General features: G+C 44.5%; 1 protein-coding gene across 2 annotated transcripts; it reads left to right on the forward strand.

The window, feature by feature from the left end:
- Nucleotides 1–685: 685 nt before the first annotated feature.
- Nucleotides 686–19,884, forward strand: LOC134350049 (VIP peptides-like). Of its 2 annotated transcripts, none has more exons than XM_063054963.1 (7): nucleotides 686–829; nucleotides 950–1,070; nucleotides 1,820–1,945; nucleotides 6,546–6,650; nucleotides 13,495–13,608; nucleotides 16,864–16,956; nucleotides 19,582–19,884. In XM_063054963.1, exons 2-6 carry the CDS (start codon nucleotides 964–966, stop codon nucleotides 16,919–16,921), a joined length of 510 nt encoding a protein of 169 aa, XP_062911033.1. In that variant the 5' UTR covers nucleotides 686–829; nucleotides 950–963; the 3' UTR covers nucleotides 16,922–16,956; nucleotides 19,582–19,884. The 2 variants fall into 2 exon arrangements, with proteins under 2 accessions (XP_062911033.1, XP_062911034.1); XM_063054964.1 differs by having other exon boundaries at nucleotides 953–1,070.
- The last annotated feature ends 1,892 nt before the right edge of the window (nucleotides 19,885–21,776 follow it).

Genomic DNA, 21,776 nt, shown 5'->3' on the forward strand with positions numbered 1-21,776 from the left:
TATGATAACAGATAGGTACTTTTAGCTATAAATTTCACTTTGACTTTGACATTGAGATGCTAACTCTGCTTTCAAAATGATGGACGCTAATCTCGAGGCAGGAAGTTATCTCCCCACCTCGCACTCCGCCATGGTTATTTTCTTAGATGGAAATTACTCTTAGAACATAAAATTGTCCAGTTCATGACAGGCTATTCGGCACTCGGATCTTGATGTCAAGAATCTTTCTGAAAGCGTCCAAAAGACTGTTGGATGAAAAACTTGGGAGAGTAAATGGGAGAGATGGTGATTATGTTATTTTTTGTTGACAGCGGGCTACAGAGTTAACGAATGCGTGCGGGAGACACTGCTTCTTTCTGGGCTGTGAGATTCTGGAACGATCATGCGAGTGTAAACTCTAACAGTTGGTGGTTGTAATTCGCCGAGAGCAACAGTTAGACGCCGAAGCAGCAAAGGTATCTGGTTTTGATGCCGGTCTCCCCTTGCAGGCACTTTATCAATAAAATCCTCAGTCGTCTCTGCTAAAATGCTCCCGTTCCACAGGGAGTGCAGGTGACGTCTTTGGCCGTACATCAGTTGCCTCTCTTTGGAACGGGAACGTGACCGCCCTTTGTGGACGGACACGAGCCTGCGGTATATAACCAGGAACTTTCAGGCTGTTGACAGTCTGACGTCTAGCCAAAGAGGCTCGGGTGGGAGTAACCTATCGCACCCTGCCTAGCAAGAGTGAGAAATCAAAGTACTCCGCTAGGGTTCTGCGAAAAGACGAAGATAACGAAACCTTTCGCGGCTCCTTCAGCACCAAGGACAGCAACACGCCTTCCTTTCGGTAAGTTTCACGGCGTTCTGATTGGAAACTATCCTCGAAGTGGGATCCGGAGGAGGGGGGAGAAAGGGAGCAGCAGGTTTGGGGTAATGGGGTGTGTTGAGTAACGTGTTGTTTGGATAGCAGGACACTTCGAAATGGTGATCAAATTCGGCTCCTACTCGGTGACGCTTCTCGCGCTCTTCAACTTCCTCTGCTCCCGGGGATCGGCCTTTCCGGCACTGGGCGGCTACTCCGACCTAAGGTAGGCGATCCTCCCAGTAGGACAGCCCATGGTAATTTTACTTTGAAGATATTTCTAAATTTAACTGGTCCAGTTCAAGGTACTAAAACACAATACGTTCTGGTGATACTTGAAATCTAGAGTAACACATACAAAATGCTAGAGGAACTCAACATGTTAGGCAGCATCTGTGGAAAGGAATAAAGAAATCCTGATAAGTTCTGAAGAAGGACTCGGGCTGAAAAGTTTTTATTCATTTCCATAGATTTAAGAACCTATTAACGTCGCTTTAAATATACCCATACTGCATTCTACAGATTCAGCACTGTCTGGTTGAAAAAAATTCCTCCTCATCTCTGTTCTCAGGGGATGTCCTTGTATTCTGAGGCTGTGCCCTCTGGTCCTAGATTTCCCCACGAGAGTAAATATCCTCTCAACTTCCACTCTATCTAGGTCTTTCAATATCCCATAGGTTTCAATGAGATCCCCCTCATTATTCTAAGCTCCAATGAGTACAGACCCAATCTATCATATGTTCCTCACATGTTAACCCTTTCCCTCCTGGGGTCATTCTCTTGAAATTCCTGTGGACCCTCTCCAAAGCCAGCCCATTCTTTCTTGTACTGACAGCAACCGGCCAGGTGTGCATTCATTGATATACCCCTGATACTGTTTAGATGCAGCTTGAGCATTTATTTTTCTCTTGCCTATGGCTTCAAGGACATTACTTTATTGCAGTGACAAGACTGATGTTTCCTTCTGACTCATAGGCTGAGAGATGCCATCGGGCTTGATGGAGAGAGTATAGAGGAGCGATCGCCGTTACCATCGGACACCGGCAGTGACATTTCTGATAGTGACAAACTCTTCTACCACTTTTCTGCAAACCTCCCGAGGTGAGTAGTTCGCTTCATTGCTATTGCAGGAGCGTCTGAGTATTGGGCACTTGGAACTGCCAGTACCACTGGCCATTAAAACAACTATCCAGTTATCACCAAGAAGCAAACGCGAGTTCAGAAGTACAAACACAAAATTCTGGAAGAACTCAGTAAGTCACATAGCAGCCATGGAGGGGAATAGACAGTCGATGTTTCAGACCTGAGGGCTGGGGGTGGGGGAGCCAGGTTAAAAAAGTGGGAGAGGGATGAAGTACGAGCTGGAAGGCAATAGGTGAGACTGGGTGAGGGGGAAGTTGGATGGGTGGGGCAGGGGGAGTGCAGTAAGAACCTGGGAAGTGATATGAGGAAGACATAAAGGGCTGGAGAAGAGGGAATCTGATCGCAGAGCAGGGTGTGCTGTATCATGGGAGAAGGGGCCCAGAATGGGGAAGGTAGAAATAGAGAAGGAGGGGGAGGGAGAGAACACCTGAATACAAAATACTCTGCAGATGCTGGGGTCAAAGCAACACTCACAACACGCTGGAGGAACTCAGCAGGTTGGGCAGCATCCGTGGAAAAGATCAGTCAACGTTTTGGGCCGGAACCCTTCATCAGGACTGTAGAGAGAAGGGGCAGAGGCCCTATAAAGAAGGTGGGGGGAGGGTGGGAAGGAGAAGGCTGGTAGGTTCCAGGTGAAAAACCAGTAAGGGGAAAGATAAAGGGGTGGGGGAGGGGAAGCAGGGAGGCGATAGGCAGGAAAGGTGAAGAAGGAATAGGGGAAAACACAATGGGTAGTAGAAGGAGGAGATAGGCAGCTGGGGGAGGGGGCAGAGTAGAATAGAGATAGGGGAAGGGAGGGGGAGAGAATTACCGGAAGTTGGAGAATTCTATGTTCATACCAAGGGGCTGGAGACTACCTAGACTGTATATGAGGTGTTGCTCCTCCAGCCTGAGTTTAGCCTCATCATGGCAGTAGAAGAGGCCATGTATGGACATATCCGAATGGGAATGGGAAGCAGAGTTGAAGTGGGTGGCTACCGGGAGATCCTGTCTGTTGTGGCGGACGGAGCGGAAAAGTTAGAGGAATCGAAGTTCATGTTGTTTAGAGGTATGGGTATAGGAGAGAGAATGGGTTATCAGCGGGAGGTGTGGAAGCAGGCAGATTGGTGGATTTGAAGACAGCTACATGGATATGAAGGGAATGCAGGAATATGAATGAGAGAAAGGATGATGACCTGTGATATAATCAGTGTCAAAACTGTGGGCTCAATGGCCTGTCCAGTGCAGAACTACTCTGTGGTCTATGTGTGCAAGCTGTGTAATGTATGTATGAGTATTTGTCTGTGAATATGGAACATAGAACATAACAGCACCATACAGGCCCTACAGCCCACAATGTTGTGGTGACCTTTTAACCTACTCTAAGATCAACCTTACCTTTCCCATCGACATAGACTTCCTTTTTCCTATTGTCCATGAGCCTATCTAAGAGTTTCTTACAGTGTGTGTTTGTAATATATCTGCCTCTACAACCACCCTCAGCAAAGCATTCTATGCACGCAATACTCCCTGTAAATAAAAAAAACCTCCAACATTACCCCATGCTTTCCTCTAAACACACGTTTGTGTGTGAGCGTGTATGTGAAAGAGTCTGTGTGTGTGTCTGTGAATGTTAGTGTGTGCGTGTGAGCATGTATGTGTCTGTGTTGAATGAGTGTGTGTTTGGATGTGTCTGAAAGAAAGTGTGAATGCGAGAATGTGTGTGCTGGAGAGAGGGAGTGTGTGTGTGCAAGAGAGAGAGAGGGAGTGTGTGTGTGCGAGAGAGAGAGAGGGAATATGTGTGTGCAAGAGAGAGAGAGGGAATATGTGTGTGCAAGAGAGAGAGGGAATATGTGTGTGCAAGAGAGAGAGGGAGTGTGTGTGTGCGAGAGAGAGGGAATATGTGTGTGCGAGAGAGAAAGAGGGAATATGTGTGTGCGAGAGAGAGAGAGGGAGTGTGTGTGTGCGAGAGAGAGAGAGGGGATATGTGTGTGCAAGAGAGAGAGAGGGAATATGTGTGTGTGAGAGAGAGAGAGGGAGTGTGTGTGTGCAAGAGAGAGGGAGTGTGTGTGTGCAAGAGAGAGGGAGGGAATATGTGTGTGCAAGAGAGAGAGAGGGAATATGTGTGTGTGAGAGAGAGAGAGGGAGTGTGTGTGTGCAAGAGAGAGAGAGAGAGCGAGTGTGTGTGTGCGAGAGAGAGAGAGAGAGAGAGGGAGTGTGTGTGTGCAAGAGAGGGAATATGTGTGTGCCAGAGAGAGGATGTGTCTGTACCAGAAAGAGAGAGAGAGAGAGAGAAAGAAAGAGAATAAGTGTGATAAGTGTGTGGGGGAGTGAGTGTGTGTGTGTGTGTGTGTGTGTGTGTGAAAATGAGAGGGAATGTAGGGAGTGTTTGTCAGAGAGAGAGAGAGTGAGTGAGGTATAGGAAATAGAGGGAGTGTGTGTGCCAGAGATAGGCAAGTGTGCGTGTGTGACAGAGAAGATGTGTGTGTGTGTGTGTGTGTGTGTGTGTGTGTGCCAGAAAGAGGGAATGTCTAAGAGTGAGAGAATGTGTGTGTGTGTGTGTTTCCCTATAGCAAACATCCTCTCCATATCCACTCTATCTAGACCTCCCAATATTCAATACGTTTCAATGAGATGCTCACTCATTATTCCAAACTCAGTTGAGTATAGGCCCAGAGCCATCAAACACTCATATATTAATCCATTCATTCCCAGAATCATTCTTGTGAACCTCCTCTGAACGCTCTCCAATGCCAACACATCTTTTCTCAGATAAGGGACTCAAAACTGCTCACTATACTCCAAGCACGTCCTGAGCAATGCTTTATAAAGCCTCAGCATCACATCCTTCCTCTTACATTCCTGCCCTCAAAATAAATGCTAACACTGCATATGCCTTCCTTAACACTAACTCAACCTGCAAGTTGACTTTTAGGGAATCCTGCACAAGACTCCAATAATTCTTTGCACGACTGACTTTTGAATGTTCTGCCCATTCAGAGTGTAATCAATGACTTTATTCCTTCCATCAAAGTGCATGGCCTTACTCCCCGCACTATATTCCATCTGCCACTTCTTTGCTTGTTCTCCCAATATCTATAGGTCCTTCTGCACTCTCTGCTTCCTCAACACTACTTGCCCCTCCACCTTCTGCAAACTTGGCCACAATGCCATCAATTCCGTCATAAAAATATTCACACAAAATGTGAAAAGAAGTGGTTCCAACACTGACCCTGCGGAACACCACTAGTCAGCAGCAGTCAACTAGAAATGGCCCCCTTTATTCTCACTTTTTCCCTCCCACCAGTCAGCTGTCTTTAATACATCTAGTACATTTCCTGTAATACCATGGGCTCATTTCTTTCCTCATGTGTGTCAACTTCTCAAAGGCCTTTTAATGATAAAAGTAAACAACATCCACTGATTCTCCGTTGTCCATCTCTCTGTTATTTCCTCAAAGAATTTCAACAGTTTTTTCAGACAAGAATTCTCCTGCAGAAAACTTGCTGACCATGGCCTATTTTATCATGTGCCTCATGTACTTGAAAACTTCACCTTTAATAAAGCACTCTAACAACCTTCTCAAACAATGAGATCAGACTAACTGGCCCACAGTTTCATTTCTTCTGCCTCTCTCCCTTCTTGAAGAGTGGAATGACGTTCGCAGTTGTCCAGTCATCCAGAACCATTCCAGAATCTAGAGATTCTTGAAAGATCATGTCTAATGCCTCAACAGTCTCTTTTGCTGCCTCATTCAGAACACTAGGGTGTAGTCCGTCTGATCTAGGTGATTTATGTACCTTCAGACCTTTCATCTTCCCAAGCATCTTCTGCACTGCAATAGGAACAACACTCACTTCTGCCCTCTGACACTCATGAATTTCTGACATACTGCTGGAGTCATCCACGGTGCAGATTGTCAGATAATAGTAAGTTCCTCTGCCATTTCTTTGTCCCCCATTACTACTTCTCCAGCATCATTTTCCAGTGGTCTGATTTCCATTCTCGACTCTCTTTTGCTCTTTCTATATTTGAAAAATCTTTTCATATCCTCTGTTATGTTATTGGCTATCTTCCCTTCATATTTCTTCTTTCCTCCCCTTATGGCTTTGTAGTTCCCTTCTGTTGGTTTGTATCAGCTTTCCAATCCTCTAATTTTCCACTGATTTTTGCTGCATTACATGCTCTCTCTTTTGCTTATATGCAGTCTTTGACTTCCCTTGTCAGCCATGGTTGCTTCATCCCCCCTTCAGAATATTTCTTCATCTGTGCAATGTATCTATCCTGCACCTTCCAAATTGTCTTCAGAAACTCCAGCCATTGTTATTCTGCCATCGTCCCTGCTAGTATCACCTTCCAATCAACTTTGGCCAGATCCTCTCTCATACATTTGAAATTCCCTTTTTTTTTGTAATACTGATACATATGAATTTATCTTCTCCCTCTAATTTCAGGGTGAATTGTATCATGTTATGATCATTGTCTCCTAAGTGTTCGTATACCTAAAGCCCCCTAATCAAATTTGATTCATTATATAATACCATGTTCTATTAATTTATATCTTTGTTCCTTTTACTAGAGCAACGCGACACTCTGATGGCCTTTTCACCAGTGAGCTCAGCAAAATTCTCAGCAGGGAAGCCGCCAGAAGATACCTGGCAAGGCTAAAAGGGAAAAGAACCCGGTAAGAGGTTGCACCGCAGGGTTCAGGGAGTGTGGTGGTATTGCTGGTTACATGTACAATAGAAAAAAAGACTATAAGATATCGGAGAAAAGTTAGGCTGTTCACCTCATCGAGTTTGCTCTGCCATATTACCATGGCTGAGTTATTATAACTCTCAATCCCATTTTCCTGTCTCATTCCTGTAACTTTTGATGCCCTTCCTAATGAAGAACCTAACAACCTACGTTTTAAATATACCCAGTGGCATGACCTCTATAGCCATCTGTGGGAATTAATTCACCAGCCCGTGGCTAAAGAAATTCTGCCTCACCTTTGTTCTAAAAGGAAATCCTTCTATTCTGAGGTTGTGCCCTCTGGTCCTAGACTCCCCCACTTCCACTCTATCTAGGCCTTTCAATATTCAAAAGCTTTTCAATGATATTCACCTCCTCATTCTCCTAAACTTCAGCAAGTACAGGCCCTGAAGTATAGGAGCAGAAAAAAGCCATTTGGCCTATCAAGTCTGCTCCTATTGAATACTGACCCAGAGCCATCAAATGCTCTTCATATGACAATCCTGGAATCATATTTCTGAGCAACACACACAAAATGCTGGAGGAACTCAGCTGGCCAGGCAGCATCTGTGGAAAAAAAGTACAGTCGACATTTCAGGCCGAAAACCTTCAGCAGGACTGGAGAAAAAATGCTGAGGAGTAGATTTGAAAGTTAGGGGGAAGGGGAGAGAGAAACACCAGGTGATAGGTGGAACATGGAGGGGATGGGATGAAGCAAAGAGCCGGGAAGTCGATTGGTGACAGAGACAGATGACCATGGAAGAAAAAAGAAGAGGGAAGAGGAGCACCAGAGGGAGGCGATGGGTGGGTAAGGAGTTAACATGAGAGGAGGACAAGGGGATGGGAAATGGTGATGGGCAGGAGGTGTGGAGGCATTACTGGAAGTTTGAAAAATCGATGTTCAAGCCATTAGATTAGAGGCTACCCCAACGGAAAATAAGGTGTTGTTTCTCCAACCTAACTGTGGCCTCATCCCGACAGTGGAGGAGGCCATGGATGGACATATCCGAATGGGAATGGGAAGTTGAATTAAAATGGTTGGACACTGGGACATCCCGCTTGTTTTGGCTGATGGAGCGGAAATGCTCAGTGAAATGGTCTCCCAATCTATGTACAGGATGTACAAGAGGCCACACCTAGAGCACCGAACACAGTAAATGACCCCAACGGACTCACAGGTGAAGTATCACCTCACCTGGAAGGACTGTTCAGGGCCCTGGATGGTAGTGAGGGAGTTGGTGTAGGGGCAGGTGTAGCACTTGTTCCGCTTGCAAGGATAAGTGCCAGGGGGGCGATCAGTGGGGAAGGACAAATGGGCAAGGGAGTTCCATCGGGAGAGATCCCTGCGGAAAGCAGAAAGTGGGGGTCGGGGAAGGAAAGATGTTTTTGGTGGTGGAATCCAGCTGGAGGTGGAGGACGTTTCGGAGAATTATGTGCCAGATGTGGAGGCTGGTGGGGTGGTAGGTGGGGACAAGAGGAACCCTATTCCTTGTAGCTGTGACAGGAGGATCGGGTAAGAGCAGTTGTGTGTGAAATGGAAGAGATGCATTTGAGGGCAGCATTGATGGTGGAGGAAGGGGAAAAGGGGGACATCTTCGTTTTAGAATGAAAAGCCTCATCCTGAGAGCAGGAATGGTGGAGATGGAGGAAGTGAGAGAAGGGGATGGAAATCTTACCAGTAGCAGGATGGGACGAGGTGCAGTCTAGGTAGCTGTGAGAGTCCATTGGTTTATAATAGACATCGGTGGATGAGCTGTCTCTGGAGAAAGAGACAGTGAGATTGAGAAAGGGAAGGGAAGTGTTGGAAAAGGACCAGGTGAATTTGAGGGCCAGGTGGAAGTTGGAGGCAAAGTGGATGAAATCGACGAGTTCAGCGTGGATGCAGGAAGCAGCACCAATGCAGTCATCAATGTAGCATAAGAAAAGTGTGGGACGGTCACCAGTGTAGGTTTGCAACATAGACTGTTCCATGTAGCCAACAGATAGGGAAGCATGGCTGAAATCCATGTGAGTGCCCCTGGCTACCCCTTTTGATTGAGGAAAGTGCGAGGACCCAAAGGATAAATCATTTTGAGTGAGGGCAAGTTCCATTAGGTGGAGAAGAGGGGTGGTGGAGGGGAATTTTTTGGGCCTGGTGTCCAGAAAGAAATGGAGAGTTTTGAGGCCTTCCTGGTGGGGGATGGATGTGTATAGGCACTGAACATCAAGAGTAAAAATAAGACGATGGGTGCCAAGGAATCTGAAATTCTTGAAAAGATTCAGAGCATCTGAGGTGTCACGGATGTAGGTGGGAAGAGACAGAAATGGGGGGATAAAACAGAGTCAAGGTATGCAGATATGAGTTCAGTGGGGCACGAACAAGCTGAAACAATGGGTCTCCCTGGACAAAGAAAGGGGCTTCCCTTCCTCCACTATCAACGCTGCCCTCAACTGTTTCTCTTTCATTTCACACACATCTGCTCTTACCTCATCCTCCCATCACGCTACCAGAGATAGGGCTCTTCTTGTCCTCACCTACCACCCCACCAGCCTCCGCGTCTGGCACATAATTCTCCGAAACTTCCACCACCTTCAGCTAGATTCCACCACCAAGCACATCTTGCGCACTCCCTGCTCACTTTCTGCCTTCTGCTGGGATCGCTCCCTACACGACTCCCTTGTCCATTCGTCCCTCCCCACTGACCTCCCTCCTGGCAGTTACCCTTGCAAGCAGAGCAATTACTTCACCTGCCCCTACACCTCCTCCCTCACTACCATGCAGGGCCCCAAACAGTTCTTCCAGGTGAGGCGACACGTTATATTCTGCGGTTGGTGCTCCTGGTGTGGCCTTTTGTATATTGGTGAGACCTGATGTAGATTGGGAGAGTGCTTCGCCGAACATCAATGCTCTGTCTGCCAGGACAAATGGGATCTCCCAGTGGCGACCCTTTTTAATTCCACTTTCCATTCCGATATGTCAATCCATGGCCTCCTCCACTTTTGGGATAAGGCCACACTTAGGTTGAAGGAACAACACCTTATATTCCATTTGGGTAGCCTCCAGCCCGAGGATACGAAGATAGGTTGAGGGGCAGTAATGCCTCCACTGCCCACCCTTCACATTTTCCCATCCCCTTGTCCCTCTCTCATGTTATCTCTTTGCCCCCTCATAGCCTACCTCTGGTCTTACTCCCCCTCTTTCTCCTTTCTTCCACGGCCCTCCGTCTCTTTCACTAATCTACTTCCTAGCTCTTTGCTTCATCCGTCCCCCTCCATGTTTCACCCATCGCCTGGTGTTTCTCTCTCCGTTCCCCCAACCTTTCAAATCTACTCCTCAGCTTTTTGCCTCCAGTCCTGAAGGCCTGAAACGTCGACTGTACTCAGGTCTCGGCCTGAAACGTCGATTGTACTTTTTTCCGTAGGTGCTGCCTGGCCAGCTGAGTTCCTTCAGCTTTTTGTGTGTGTTGCTCGGATTTCCAGCATCTGCAGATTTTCTCCTGTTTGTGATCATATTTGTGACCCTGTTTTGAACCGTCCCCTGTTTCAGCACATCCTTTTGAAGATGAGGGGCCCACAATTGCTCACAATACTCCAAGTGAGGCCTCATCAGTGCTTTATAAAGTCTCAACATAACATCCTTGCTTTTTATATACTAGTGCTCTTGAAATGAATGCAAACATCACATTTGTTTTCCTCACCACAGACTCAACCTGCAAATTAGCCTGTAGGGAATCCTAAACAAAGACACTCAAGACCCTTTGCACCTCAGGTTTTTGTATTTTCTCTCTACTTAGAAAATTGTCAACCCTTTGATTACTTCTACCAAAGTGTATGAGCATGACCATCTGTATTCCATCTGCCCCTTCATTGCCTATCCACCTAATCTGTTTAAGTCCTTCTGTAGCCTCTCTACTTCAAAACTATCTGCCCCTCAACCTATCTTTGTATCATCTGAAAAATTTGCAACAAAGCCATCAATCCCACCATTAAAATCATTGACATATAACATAAAAAGAATAAGTCCCAACACAGATCCCTGTGGAAAACAGCTATTCACCAGCAGCCAACCAGAAAAGGCTTCCTTCATTCCGACTCCTTGCCTCCTGCCAATTCGACACTGTTGTATCCAGGCTAGAATCTCTCCTGTAATACCATGAGCTCATAGCTTGTTAAGCAGCCTCATGTATGGCACCTTGTCAAAGGGCTTCTGAAAATCCAAGTAATTGGATCAACCAATTCTCCTTGCTCTATCCTGCTTGTAATTTCTTCAAAGAATTCCAACTGATTTGTCAGGCAAGGTTTTCCTTGAGGAAACCATACTGACTATGGCCCATTCTAACATCTGTCTCCAAGTACCACATCCTTAACAATCCACTCCAATATCTTCCCAACCACTGAGGTCAGACTAACTGGCCTATAATTTCCTTTCTTCTGCCTCTCTCCCTTCTTGAAGAGTGGAGTGACATTTGCAATTTTCTCGTCTTCTGGAACCATGCTAGAATCTAGTGATTCTTGAAAGATCATTACTAATGCCTCCACAATCTCTTCAGCCACCTCTTTCAGAACTTGTGGGTGTACACTATCTGGTTCAGGTCACTTATTCAGACCATTCAGTTTCCCATTAATCTTCTCTCTAGTAATGGTAACTTCCCAGTAGGTCACCTCCTTACTAATGTTTTGGAGTCTGTATACAACTCCCATTAGGTTCTTTTTACCCTTGTAGATTCTTAGCTCTATCCACAGTGACCCAACACCTTCTGACCCTATGTCACCTCTTTCTAATGATTTGATTTCATTTTTTACCAACTGTGCAACACTACCTTCTCTACCTTGCTGTCTATCCTTTCAATACATTGTGTATCCTGGGATATTAAGCTCCCAGTTATAATCTTCTTTCTACCATGATTCAGTGGTGCCTTCAATGTCATACATGCCAATCCGTGATGGTGCTACAATTTCATCTAGATTTCGTGACCATCATAATATATTAACATGTGAAGATGTGTGTCTGAAGAGTTTCTAAAGGAATGCCTGATGTGCTTCATGACATATTCACTATTTTGTGAGGTATTAGTGCCCTTACAAATCAAGAACCTGTCAAACTCATACTCATTGACAAGGCCTCCACAGCTATTTGTGGCAATGACTTCCACAGATTCACCAGCCTCGGGTAAAGGTATTCCTCCTAATCTCTGTTCTAAAAGAATGTCTTTGTATTCTGATGCTTCTGTGTCTCTATTTGAATTGAAACTTTTAGGTGAAGGGATAATTTCATAGGATGTCTGAATAACAATGAACTCTTTGAATTGACGTGTGGTAGAGGACGCTGCTGACAATGATTATTTGTCTTTTTGACAAAGTCGGGTTCATTGTCATCTGCACAATTACCTGTCTGCAGAGGTGCATTGGAAAAATTACTTGTAGCAGTGTCATGGGCACATAATGTTAGTGACACAAAACAAATGGAAGATAAATTATACATTTTTTATTCAAGAAAGAACACAATTACAACAAAAGACATCCATTTCAGTGGAAATCGATCAAAGTGATCATAGTGTTGCTGAACTGTGGTGACCAGGGTTGTGCCAGTTGGTTCAAGAACCGAATAGTTGAAGGGAAGTCGCTGCTCCTGAACCTGGTGGTGTGGGACTTCAGACTTCTGTACCTCCTGCCCAATGGTACCTGTGAGAAGATGCCATGGCCTGGATGCTGGTGATCTCTGAAGATGGTTCTTGCCTTCCTGAGGCAGCACTTCCTGTAGATACAGCCGATGATGGGGAGGGATGCATTTGTGATGTAATGGGCTCAGTCCACTCCTCTCATGAGGCAGAGTGTCATGGTTTTGAATGAACAAAGGCAATTATATTTCAATGTACAATTGGATAGTTGAAATTTACAGAGCACTGGGGAAAGACTTGTTCTTGTAAGAGAGCTCTTTCTCAGACCCAGCAGAGGATTGATTAGAAAATGCCCTTTTTCTGTTGCCTTTATCTCTAACTAGCTACAGTGCATTGGAGAGTGTGCTGCATATTACAGAACGGTTTTTCCTTTGGTAATTGTTTTAAAGGGTATTCTTTGGTGTTACTAGTCAATATTTCACGGTAATATCAGAATCATAGACTGATGGAGTAATACAGCTTGGAGACGGGCCCTTTGGTCCACGGGCCATGCTGACGAAGAATCCTCTCTTCAAGTTCAGTTGCCCCTTTTCGGCCCATAATCCTCCAGGTGCCTCCCCTTCATGTACCTGTCCAAATGTCACTCCTGACCACTTTCTCTAGCAGCTACTCACTACCCTCTGTGTGAAGGAGTTACCTTTCAGGTCTCTTTTAAATCTTTCTGTTCTTGCCTTGTGTCTGTGCCCACTTGTTCTGCACCCCCTCTTCCAGAGGAAAAGGCAACCAATGTCAATGCCCTCCATGAATTTATTACCTTCACTGAGGTCACCTCTTCATACTCATCAATTTGAAGGAATAAAATATCCAGAGTGGCCAACCTCTCCCTACAGCTCAGGCTCTCCAGTCCAGGCAGCATCTTTGTAAATCTCTTCAGCACCCTCTCCAACTTGAAAACGTCTTTCCTGTGACACTGGTGATTCAAGGGAAGGAGTGTTAGATATTATAGTACAATCAGATATATTCCAAAAGTATATTCAAGTATTAAATTAAAACCCCCTGAGCGGATATCTTACTGTGTGTAATGTGTTTCAACAAGGGCTGTGGGTAGTTCTCAAGGAAGAGATTTGTTCTGTAACTGTCCATGTACTTAGCTCTCATACCCAGGACTAACATAAGTGTTGCTGGATTAAACAGCCTAGGAGCACCCAAACGTGAGGTCGATGACATCTTCGGTGACAATTACAGCCGTATCCAGAAGGACCTAGCGGTGAAGAAGTATATCGACAACTTATTGAACAGCAAGAGAAGGTAATGGAAGTAAACACAAAATACCCTACAGATGCTGGGGTCAAAGCAACACTCACAACATGCTGGAGGAACTCAGCAGGTCGGGCAGCATCTGTGGAAATGATCAGTGAACGTTTCGGGCCGGAACCCTTCATCAGGACTGAAGAGGGAAGGTGGGGGGAGGGTGGGAAGAAGACTGGTAGGTTCCAAAAGTTCCCCTTACTGGATTTTCACCTGGAACCTACCAGCCTTCTCCTTCCCACCCTGCCCCCACATTCTTTATAGGGCCTCTGCCCCTTCCCTCTTCAGTCCTGACGAAGGGTTCCGGCCCAAAACGTTGACTGATTGTTTCCACGGATGCTGCCCGACCTGCTGAGTTCCTCCAGCGTGTTGTGAGGTAATGGAAGTAAACTTGAACCAATGATAAGAATCAAAGTGGAGTTTCAAATTCTCTCTCTCTGCTTCCAAGTCACCCCATGGTCTTTCCATCACACATAACTGCTGAAGACTCGTTCACACTGAGGCATCTTTGCTATCTTTATGTTCCAACCTCTCCGACTTCTGAGTCTTAATCACACCAGCATGTCTTCATCCCTGGACCTCCTTCCAATCCTTCTATACATAATCTGTAAATATGTCCGAAGCAAAGGACAGAGGTGTAAGAGAAGGGTAAGGTGGGGAGAGGGGGTCTGAAGGTATAACCATGACTGTGTGGTTAGCCGTACATCAAATACCATCTATAAATTTGCTGAAGATACAACCATTTTTGGTGGAATCTCAGATGGAGGTGAGGTGGCATACAGGAGCGAGATATACCAGCCAGTTGAGTGGTGTTACAGCAACAACCTTGTATTCAATGTCGGTAAGACAAAAGGGCTGATTCTGGACTTCAGGAAGGGTAAGATGAGGGAACACAAACCAATCCTCAGAGAGGGATCAGAAGTGGAGAGAGTGAGCAATTTCAAGTTCCTGGGTGTCAAGATCTCTGAGGATCTAACCTGGTCCCAACATATTGATGTATCTATAAAGAAGGCAAGACAGAGGCCTTATTTCATTCGGAGTTTAAAGAAATTAGATTTGTCAACTAAAATACTCGAAAACCTCCATAGATGTGCTATGGAGAGCATCCTGACAGGTTGCATCATTCTCTGGGGGGCGGGGGGGGGGGTAGGAGTGAGGGGGGAGGGGTTGCTACCGCACTGGACCAAAAGAAGCTACAGAACGTTATAAAATTAGTCCGCTCCATCTTGAGTACTGGCCTCCATAGCACCCAAGCCATCTTCAAGAAGTAGTCCCTCTGAAAGGCAATGTCCATTATTACGGACCCCCATCACCCGGGACATACCCACTTCTCATTGCTACTGTCAGGAAGGAGATACAGAAGCCTGAAGACACACACACAGCGATTCAGGAACAGCTTCTTCCCCTCTGCCATATGATTTCCAAATGGACTTTGAACCCATGAACACTACCTCACTTATTTCAATATATGCTATTTCAGTTTCTGCACTATTTAAAATCTATTCTATATATACTTACTGCAATTTATTTACTTACTTACTTATTTTTCTTTTGTCTTCCATATTATCATGTATTGCATTGAACTGCTGCTGCTAAGTTAACAAGTTTAACAAATGCCACTGATAACAAACGTGATTCTGATTTTTCTTTTCACCTTCGTAAGATCATAAGACATAGGAGCTGAGTTAGTCCATTCATCCCATTGAGCCTGCTCTGCCAGTTCATCATGGCTGATTTATTATCCCTCTTAACCTCATTCTCATGCCTCCTCTCTGTAATCTACCATGCCCTAACTAATCAAGAACCTATTAACCTCTGTTTAAAATACATCCAGTGACTTGGTCTCCGTAGCTGTCTGAGACAATGAATTCCACAGATTCACCCCTGTCTGGATGAAGAAACTACTTCTCATCTCAGTTCTAAAGGGACGTCCCTCTACTCTAATGTTTGATGGTTATTATGTTCAGGTTTATTGTTCTTCAGCCCCGATCTCTTGCGGCCACATGTTTAATTTCAATGTTTAAGTATCTGCTTTAGTTACAGGTGTTGTATTAAGACTCGTTGCGTCATTTGCTTCAGTGCAGATGGGTTTTGAATGTGTATTAGTTTAAGGAAATTACATCGTGGCATCAGGTAAATTGGCCCAATCAGTGTTTGTGTTCAACTCCCACACAGAACGACTGCTAATACCTTGTACCGTTTGCCTCTTCTGATCAGTCCTATTCCTGAATGTGTCACCGTCAGCCCAGCTTCCATCATTAACTCAAAATCTTGCAATCCAGAGACTTTCAATCCTCTACACTGCTTCTCCTTCCCCCTGTATGATAGTGTACCACCGTGTCAGGACTACAGAGAATTAAAGGCCCTTTCAGAATGGATCCAGTAATTGTACTGTGCGTTTAACTCATGAGCTTTTGTAATTCTCAGGTCCAGAATCAGAATTAGATGTATTATCATTGACTTCTGTCATGAAATCTGCTGTAGTACAATAAGGAATATATAGAAGATGATAGTGTAAAATGAGAGTAGAATAGCGAGGTAGCCTCTGATGGTGAAAGGAAGAAGCTGTTCGTCAAGCATTGATGGAGTAATGAGAACAGGGCACGTGCTAAGTGGTGGTGATCCTTATGATGGATCCTGCTGTCTTGGGGCATCGCATTTTGAGAAGACCTTGATGGTGGGCAGACTTCTGATCATGATAGAAATAGCTGAGTTTATAACCCTCTTCTGATTTTTCTGATCTTATGAGTTGATGCTTCCAAACCAATTTGTGATGCAACCACTTAGAATGCTCCTCACCATCCATCCACAGAAATTTGCCAGGATCTTTAGATCTCCTCAAACTCCCAATCAAATGTAGCTACTGACGTACCTTCTTCAGAATTGCAGCAGTATTTTACCACCACTATAGACACCCTGGAACCTGAAGGTTTATTTTAAATTTAGTCAACCAAATATCATTGGAATTAAATTATTAACATCAATATTGGTGGTGAAGAAGTGACTGAATTGTTCAAGAAACTCCCCAGCACTATCCTACAGAGTAGGGAGTCTGATTTCCTGTGTGGGTTTGAAGTGTCCAAGCATTTCTGCCAATGGAGGACAACTGGAGATAGACCTAATCTACTGGCTGGGTCTCCATCAGTCACATCTTGTGAATGGACCAAGAGTTCGTACAAAATAATGACCCAAGCTAGCTGAGATGATCGCACCAAAATTGAGCCTGCCTAACCTCTGAAATGACTCTTTCAACAGCCTGGAAGATCTGAACTTAGACAACCTCTTGGACACCTTGCCAGTTGGTGAGAACTAGACAGTGCAGACCTTTTGAATCACTCTCCACTTTCGGTGAGTTCAACCTCTAGCAAGCAGTGTGTATGAGATGCAGTTGTGTATTCCGTCTTCAAATTCTCATCAACATTTGCACTGGTAAATCTATGTAGATATAGACTGTATTAAATTGGGAAACTGTTGGTTCTCTGTATACCATGGAGAGCAGGCTCATACAGATAGTTGGTGTTTAATATCTATGGACGTTAGACACAGTTATTATCACACACTGTGGCATGATGCTTTGATCAGAGTCATAGTCATAGACCACTAGAGCACAGAAACAGGCTCTTTGGTCTATCTAGTCCTTGCTGAACTATTATCTCGCCTAGTTCAATCAACCTCTGCCTGCACCATAGCCCTCCATACCCATCCCAAACATACAGTTATCCAAACTTCTCAAATTTTGCAATCGAACTCACATCCACCACTTCCACAGGCAGCTTAATCCACACTCTCATCACCTTCTGAGTGAAGAGGTTTCATGTCATTTTCCCCTTAATCCTTTCACCTTTCACCCTTAACCCATGACCTCAATTTCCGATCTCTCCCAACCCCTGTGGGAAAAGCCTGCTTGCATTTACCCTCTCTACACCCTTCATAATTTTGTATACCTCTATCAAATCTCCCATCAATCTTCTACATTCTAGGGAATAAAGTTCTAATCTATTCAACCTTTCGCTTAAAAATCAGGTCCTCAGGTACCAACAACATCCTTATAAATCTTCTCTGTACTCTTTCAATCCGCTTGATATTTTTTCCTGCAGGTAGGTGACTAATCTGTCTACTATACTCCAATTTAGGACTCACTAATGTCTTATAAAACTTTAGTATTACTTCCCAACTCCTGGACTCAATTCTTTGTTTTATGAAGGCCAATGTACCAAAAGCAATCATTTTAACCCTATCTATCTGCGATGCCAGTTTCAAGAAATTATGCACCATTATTCATAGAAGCTCAGTGCCTTGCCGTTCAGAATAAGATCTTTGCATTTAAATTAGGATTGAACTACTGTAAAATTATTTTAATATTCCAGCCATTCAAGAAGCTTAGGTATTGGGTCAAGGTCATATACCACCCAACCTTAAGCTGAATCGTCTCTGAAATTAGCAGTTCCAGAAGAAAGCACTAGAGGGCAACAAGGAACAGGAACTAACCAGTGAACTTGCCTGCAACACTCACACACCGGAATGGATTTGAAAGAAGAGAATTCCCGTGTTTGTTAAATAGGTTTTATCATCTGCCTGACAGTCTCTGGAAACCAAGTTCACTCCTCTGCCATGTTAGGCAGATATAAGGTCAAATTGAAAAATTCACTCAGAGCAGTGAGCTCCTTTCAATAGCACTGTGAGTCACGGTTAGGGATGCCGCATGGCCTGCCATTCCCCCTCACAGCAGCTCTTTCCTACGAATGTAGAGCCGTTCAGTCCCTGTGGAATGGACCAGCACACATCTTGGCGTCGAGCTGGAATGTGCGACTTTTGAAAAGAACTCAAATACTTCACCTTGGGATGGTCCCATTGGAATTTGATAGAAATATAGTTGTGGCAATACTTTCAAACCAGAGTTTGCCTTAGTTATTGAATCTGAATCAGGTTTATTATCACCCACATATGTCGTGAAATTTCTTGCTTTGCAGCAGCAGGACAGTGCAACATGTAAAATATTCTATAAATTACCCTAAAATATATTTGTATATATAAAATTAAATATGTAGTGCAAAATGAGAACAAAAATACTTTGGATTAAATGTTCATGAGCTCATTGTCCATGAGGAAACATGATGTGAAGGGGAAGAAGTTGTTCCTAAAATGTTGAGTGTGTGTCTTCAGACTCCTGTACCTTCTCCTTGATGATAGCAATGAGAAAAGGGCTTGTCCTGGGTGTTGGGGGTCCTTAATGATGGTCGCTGCCTTTTTGAGGCATAGTCTTTTGAAGGTGTCCTCGATGCTGGGAGGCTGAATTGCCCATGGTGGAGCTGGCTGTGTTTGCAACTTTCTGCAGCTTCTTCCAGTCCTGTGCAGTGGCCCCTCCATACCAGACAGTGTTGCAATCAGTTAGAATGTTCTCCACAATACTTCTGTAAAAATGTGTTAGAGTCTTTAGTGATGTAGCAAATCTCCTCAAACTCCTAATGAAATATAGCTGCTATCATGCCCTTTTCATAATTGCATCAATATGTTGGACCCTGAATAGATCTGAGATGTTTACACCAGGAACATGAAACTCTCACCTTTTCCAGGACTGACACCTTACTAAGAATTGAGGGTGCATACCCTAAAATCCCCTTCCTCAACTCTACAATCACCTTCAACCAATTATTGAGAAGTTGCTAATAGCCAGGACCAAGCATTTTATAGTTACAGATTCCACTAATTAAAGTCTGCCATCCTGCATAATGCCCTAAAAGAGGAGTGCTGGGGAGGTTTCAAAGTGTCTTGTACATATAATAGTTTCACCATATCTGTTTGAATTGTCCTGGATGAAAACAGCTACAGACGGTTTGCGACGAGGCTTGGAGGGGAACGATTTTTCTGTTACACACTTCCTGTCAAAAGAGGCTGGAACATCTCTGACAGTAAATAGCTTCAGTTAATAAAAGAACTACGTGGATTAATGCCTCATATTCTTGCCTTAAACAGAACCCCCGCAGACTGTCCTAGTTACCTCCTGAACTGAAAAACTACGCACTGCCTTTTTCGACGATTAATCTCATGAAGACGCCGATCTGTTTCAAACTCCAAACCAACATGTTGTACAGTGAATGTTCTGGTGACCAATTTAGTTCTTCATAAATGAGAGTCACTGTTTACACACTGTAAATAACATCCTTTTGCTTTTGTCAAATTCTGTGTATAGTTTGTATATATCTCTGTCTATTAGCTCTGGACTGAGATACCCTCTGTAATGTCACACATTGCTGTTATCCTTGTACTAATAAACGTATTGCAAGTAACTTGTGAAGACTACATTTTATTGTGTTTAACAGTCATAAAGAAATATCCTTCCTTTAGGCTATAACAGGTAGCAAGTATAGGAAAGTAGGAACATCTGAGGTGCTTATGGAGTCTAAGAAATGTAAGAAAGCACTTAAGAAAGAAATCAGGAGGGCTGAAAGAAGGCATGAGGTTGCTTTAGCTGTCTATGTGATGGAGAATGCTCAGGGATTCCACAAATATGTTCAGAGCAAAAGGATTGCAAGGGACAAAATTGTTCCTCTGGAAATCAGAATGGTAATCCATGTATGGAGCAAAAACAGATGGGGGAGATCTTCAATAAACTTTTTTCATCTGTATTTACTCAGGAGATAGACACAGAATCTATAGAAGTGAGGCAGAGCAGTCTCAACTTCATGGACCCTGTAGAGATTACAGAGGAGAAGGTGCTTGCTCTGCTGAGGCAAGTCAGGGTGGATAAATCCCCAGGACCTGGCATAGTGCTCCCAGGGTCCCTACGGGGGGCAACTGCAGAAATTGCCAGGGTTCTAGCAGAAGTATTTAAATCATCCTTAGCAACAGGAGAGATACCAGAGGATTGGAGGATAGCCAATGTTTTTCTACAGAGGAAAGTCACAGTGGTTGAGTCTTTGGTGCTGAGTGTTTGTCTGTGGCTCAGAAGGGAATTGGGAAGAAGAAGCACACTGTGGAGATAGGGGATTCGTTAGTAGGGGAACGGACAGGAGGTTAGTCATAGTCATAGTCATACTTTATTGATCCCCGGGGAAATTGGTTTTTGTTACAGTTGCACCATAAGTAATTAAATAGTAATGAAACCATAAATAGTTAAACAGTAATATGTAAATTATGCCAGGAAATAAGTCCAGGACCAGCCTATTGGCTCAGGGTGTCTGACCCTCCAAGGGAGGAGTTGTAAAGTTTGATGGCCACAGGCAGGAATGACTTCCTATGACGCTCTGTGTTGCATCTCGGTGGAATGAGTCTCTGGCTGAATGTACTCCTGTGCCCACCCAGTACCTTATGTAGTGGATGGGAGACATTGTCCAAGATGGCATGCAACTTGGACAGCATCCTCTTTTCAGACACCACTGTCAGAGAGTCCAGTTCCATCCCCACAACATCACTGGCTTCAGGAATGAGTTTGTTGATTCTGTTGGTGTCTGCTACCCTCAGCCTGCTGCCCCAGCACACAACAGCAAACATGATAGCACTGGCCACCACAAACTCGTAGAACATCCTCAGCATCGTCCGGTAGATGTTAAAGGACCTCAGTCTCCTCAGGAAATAGAGACGGCTCTGACCCTTCTTGTAGACTGCCTCAGTGTTCTTTGGCCAGTCCAGTTTATCGTCAAATCATATCCCCAGGTATTTGTAATCCTCCACCATGTCCACACTGACCCCCTGGATGGAAACAGGGCCACCGGTACCTTAGCTCTCCTCAGGTCTACCACCAGCTCCTCAGTCTTTTTCACATTAAGCTGCAGATAATTCTGCTCACACCATGTGACAAAGTTTCCTACCGTAGCCCTGTAGGTTCTACACCCACAGGTTTTGTGGGTGGGAACAAGATTCCTGGATGGTATGTTGCTTCCTGGGTCCCAGGGTACAGGATATCTCAGATCGAGTCCTCAGCATTCTTAAGTGGAAGGGTGAACAGCCAGAAGTCATGGCCCATGTAGGTACCAATGGCATTGGTAGGACAAGTGACGAGGTTCTGCATAGGGAGCTATGTGCTAAGTTAAAGGGCAGGACCTTCAGGGCTGTGATCTCAGGATTGCTACCATAGCATATGCTATTGAGGCCAAAACTAAGAAGGTAGTATAGTTTAATACATGGCTAAGGAGTTGGTGTATGAGGGAGGGCATAAGATTTTTGGATCA

Source organism: Mobula hypostoma, chromosome 8 (assembly GCF_963921235.1).
Source record: "Mobula hypostoma chromosome 8, sMobHyp1.1, whole genome shotgun sequence".
Classification (NCBI taxonomy): Eukaryota; Metazoa; Chordata; class Chondrichthyes; order Myliobatiformes; family Myliobatidae; genus Mobula; species Mobula hypostoma.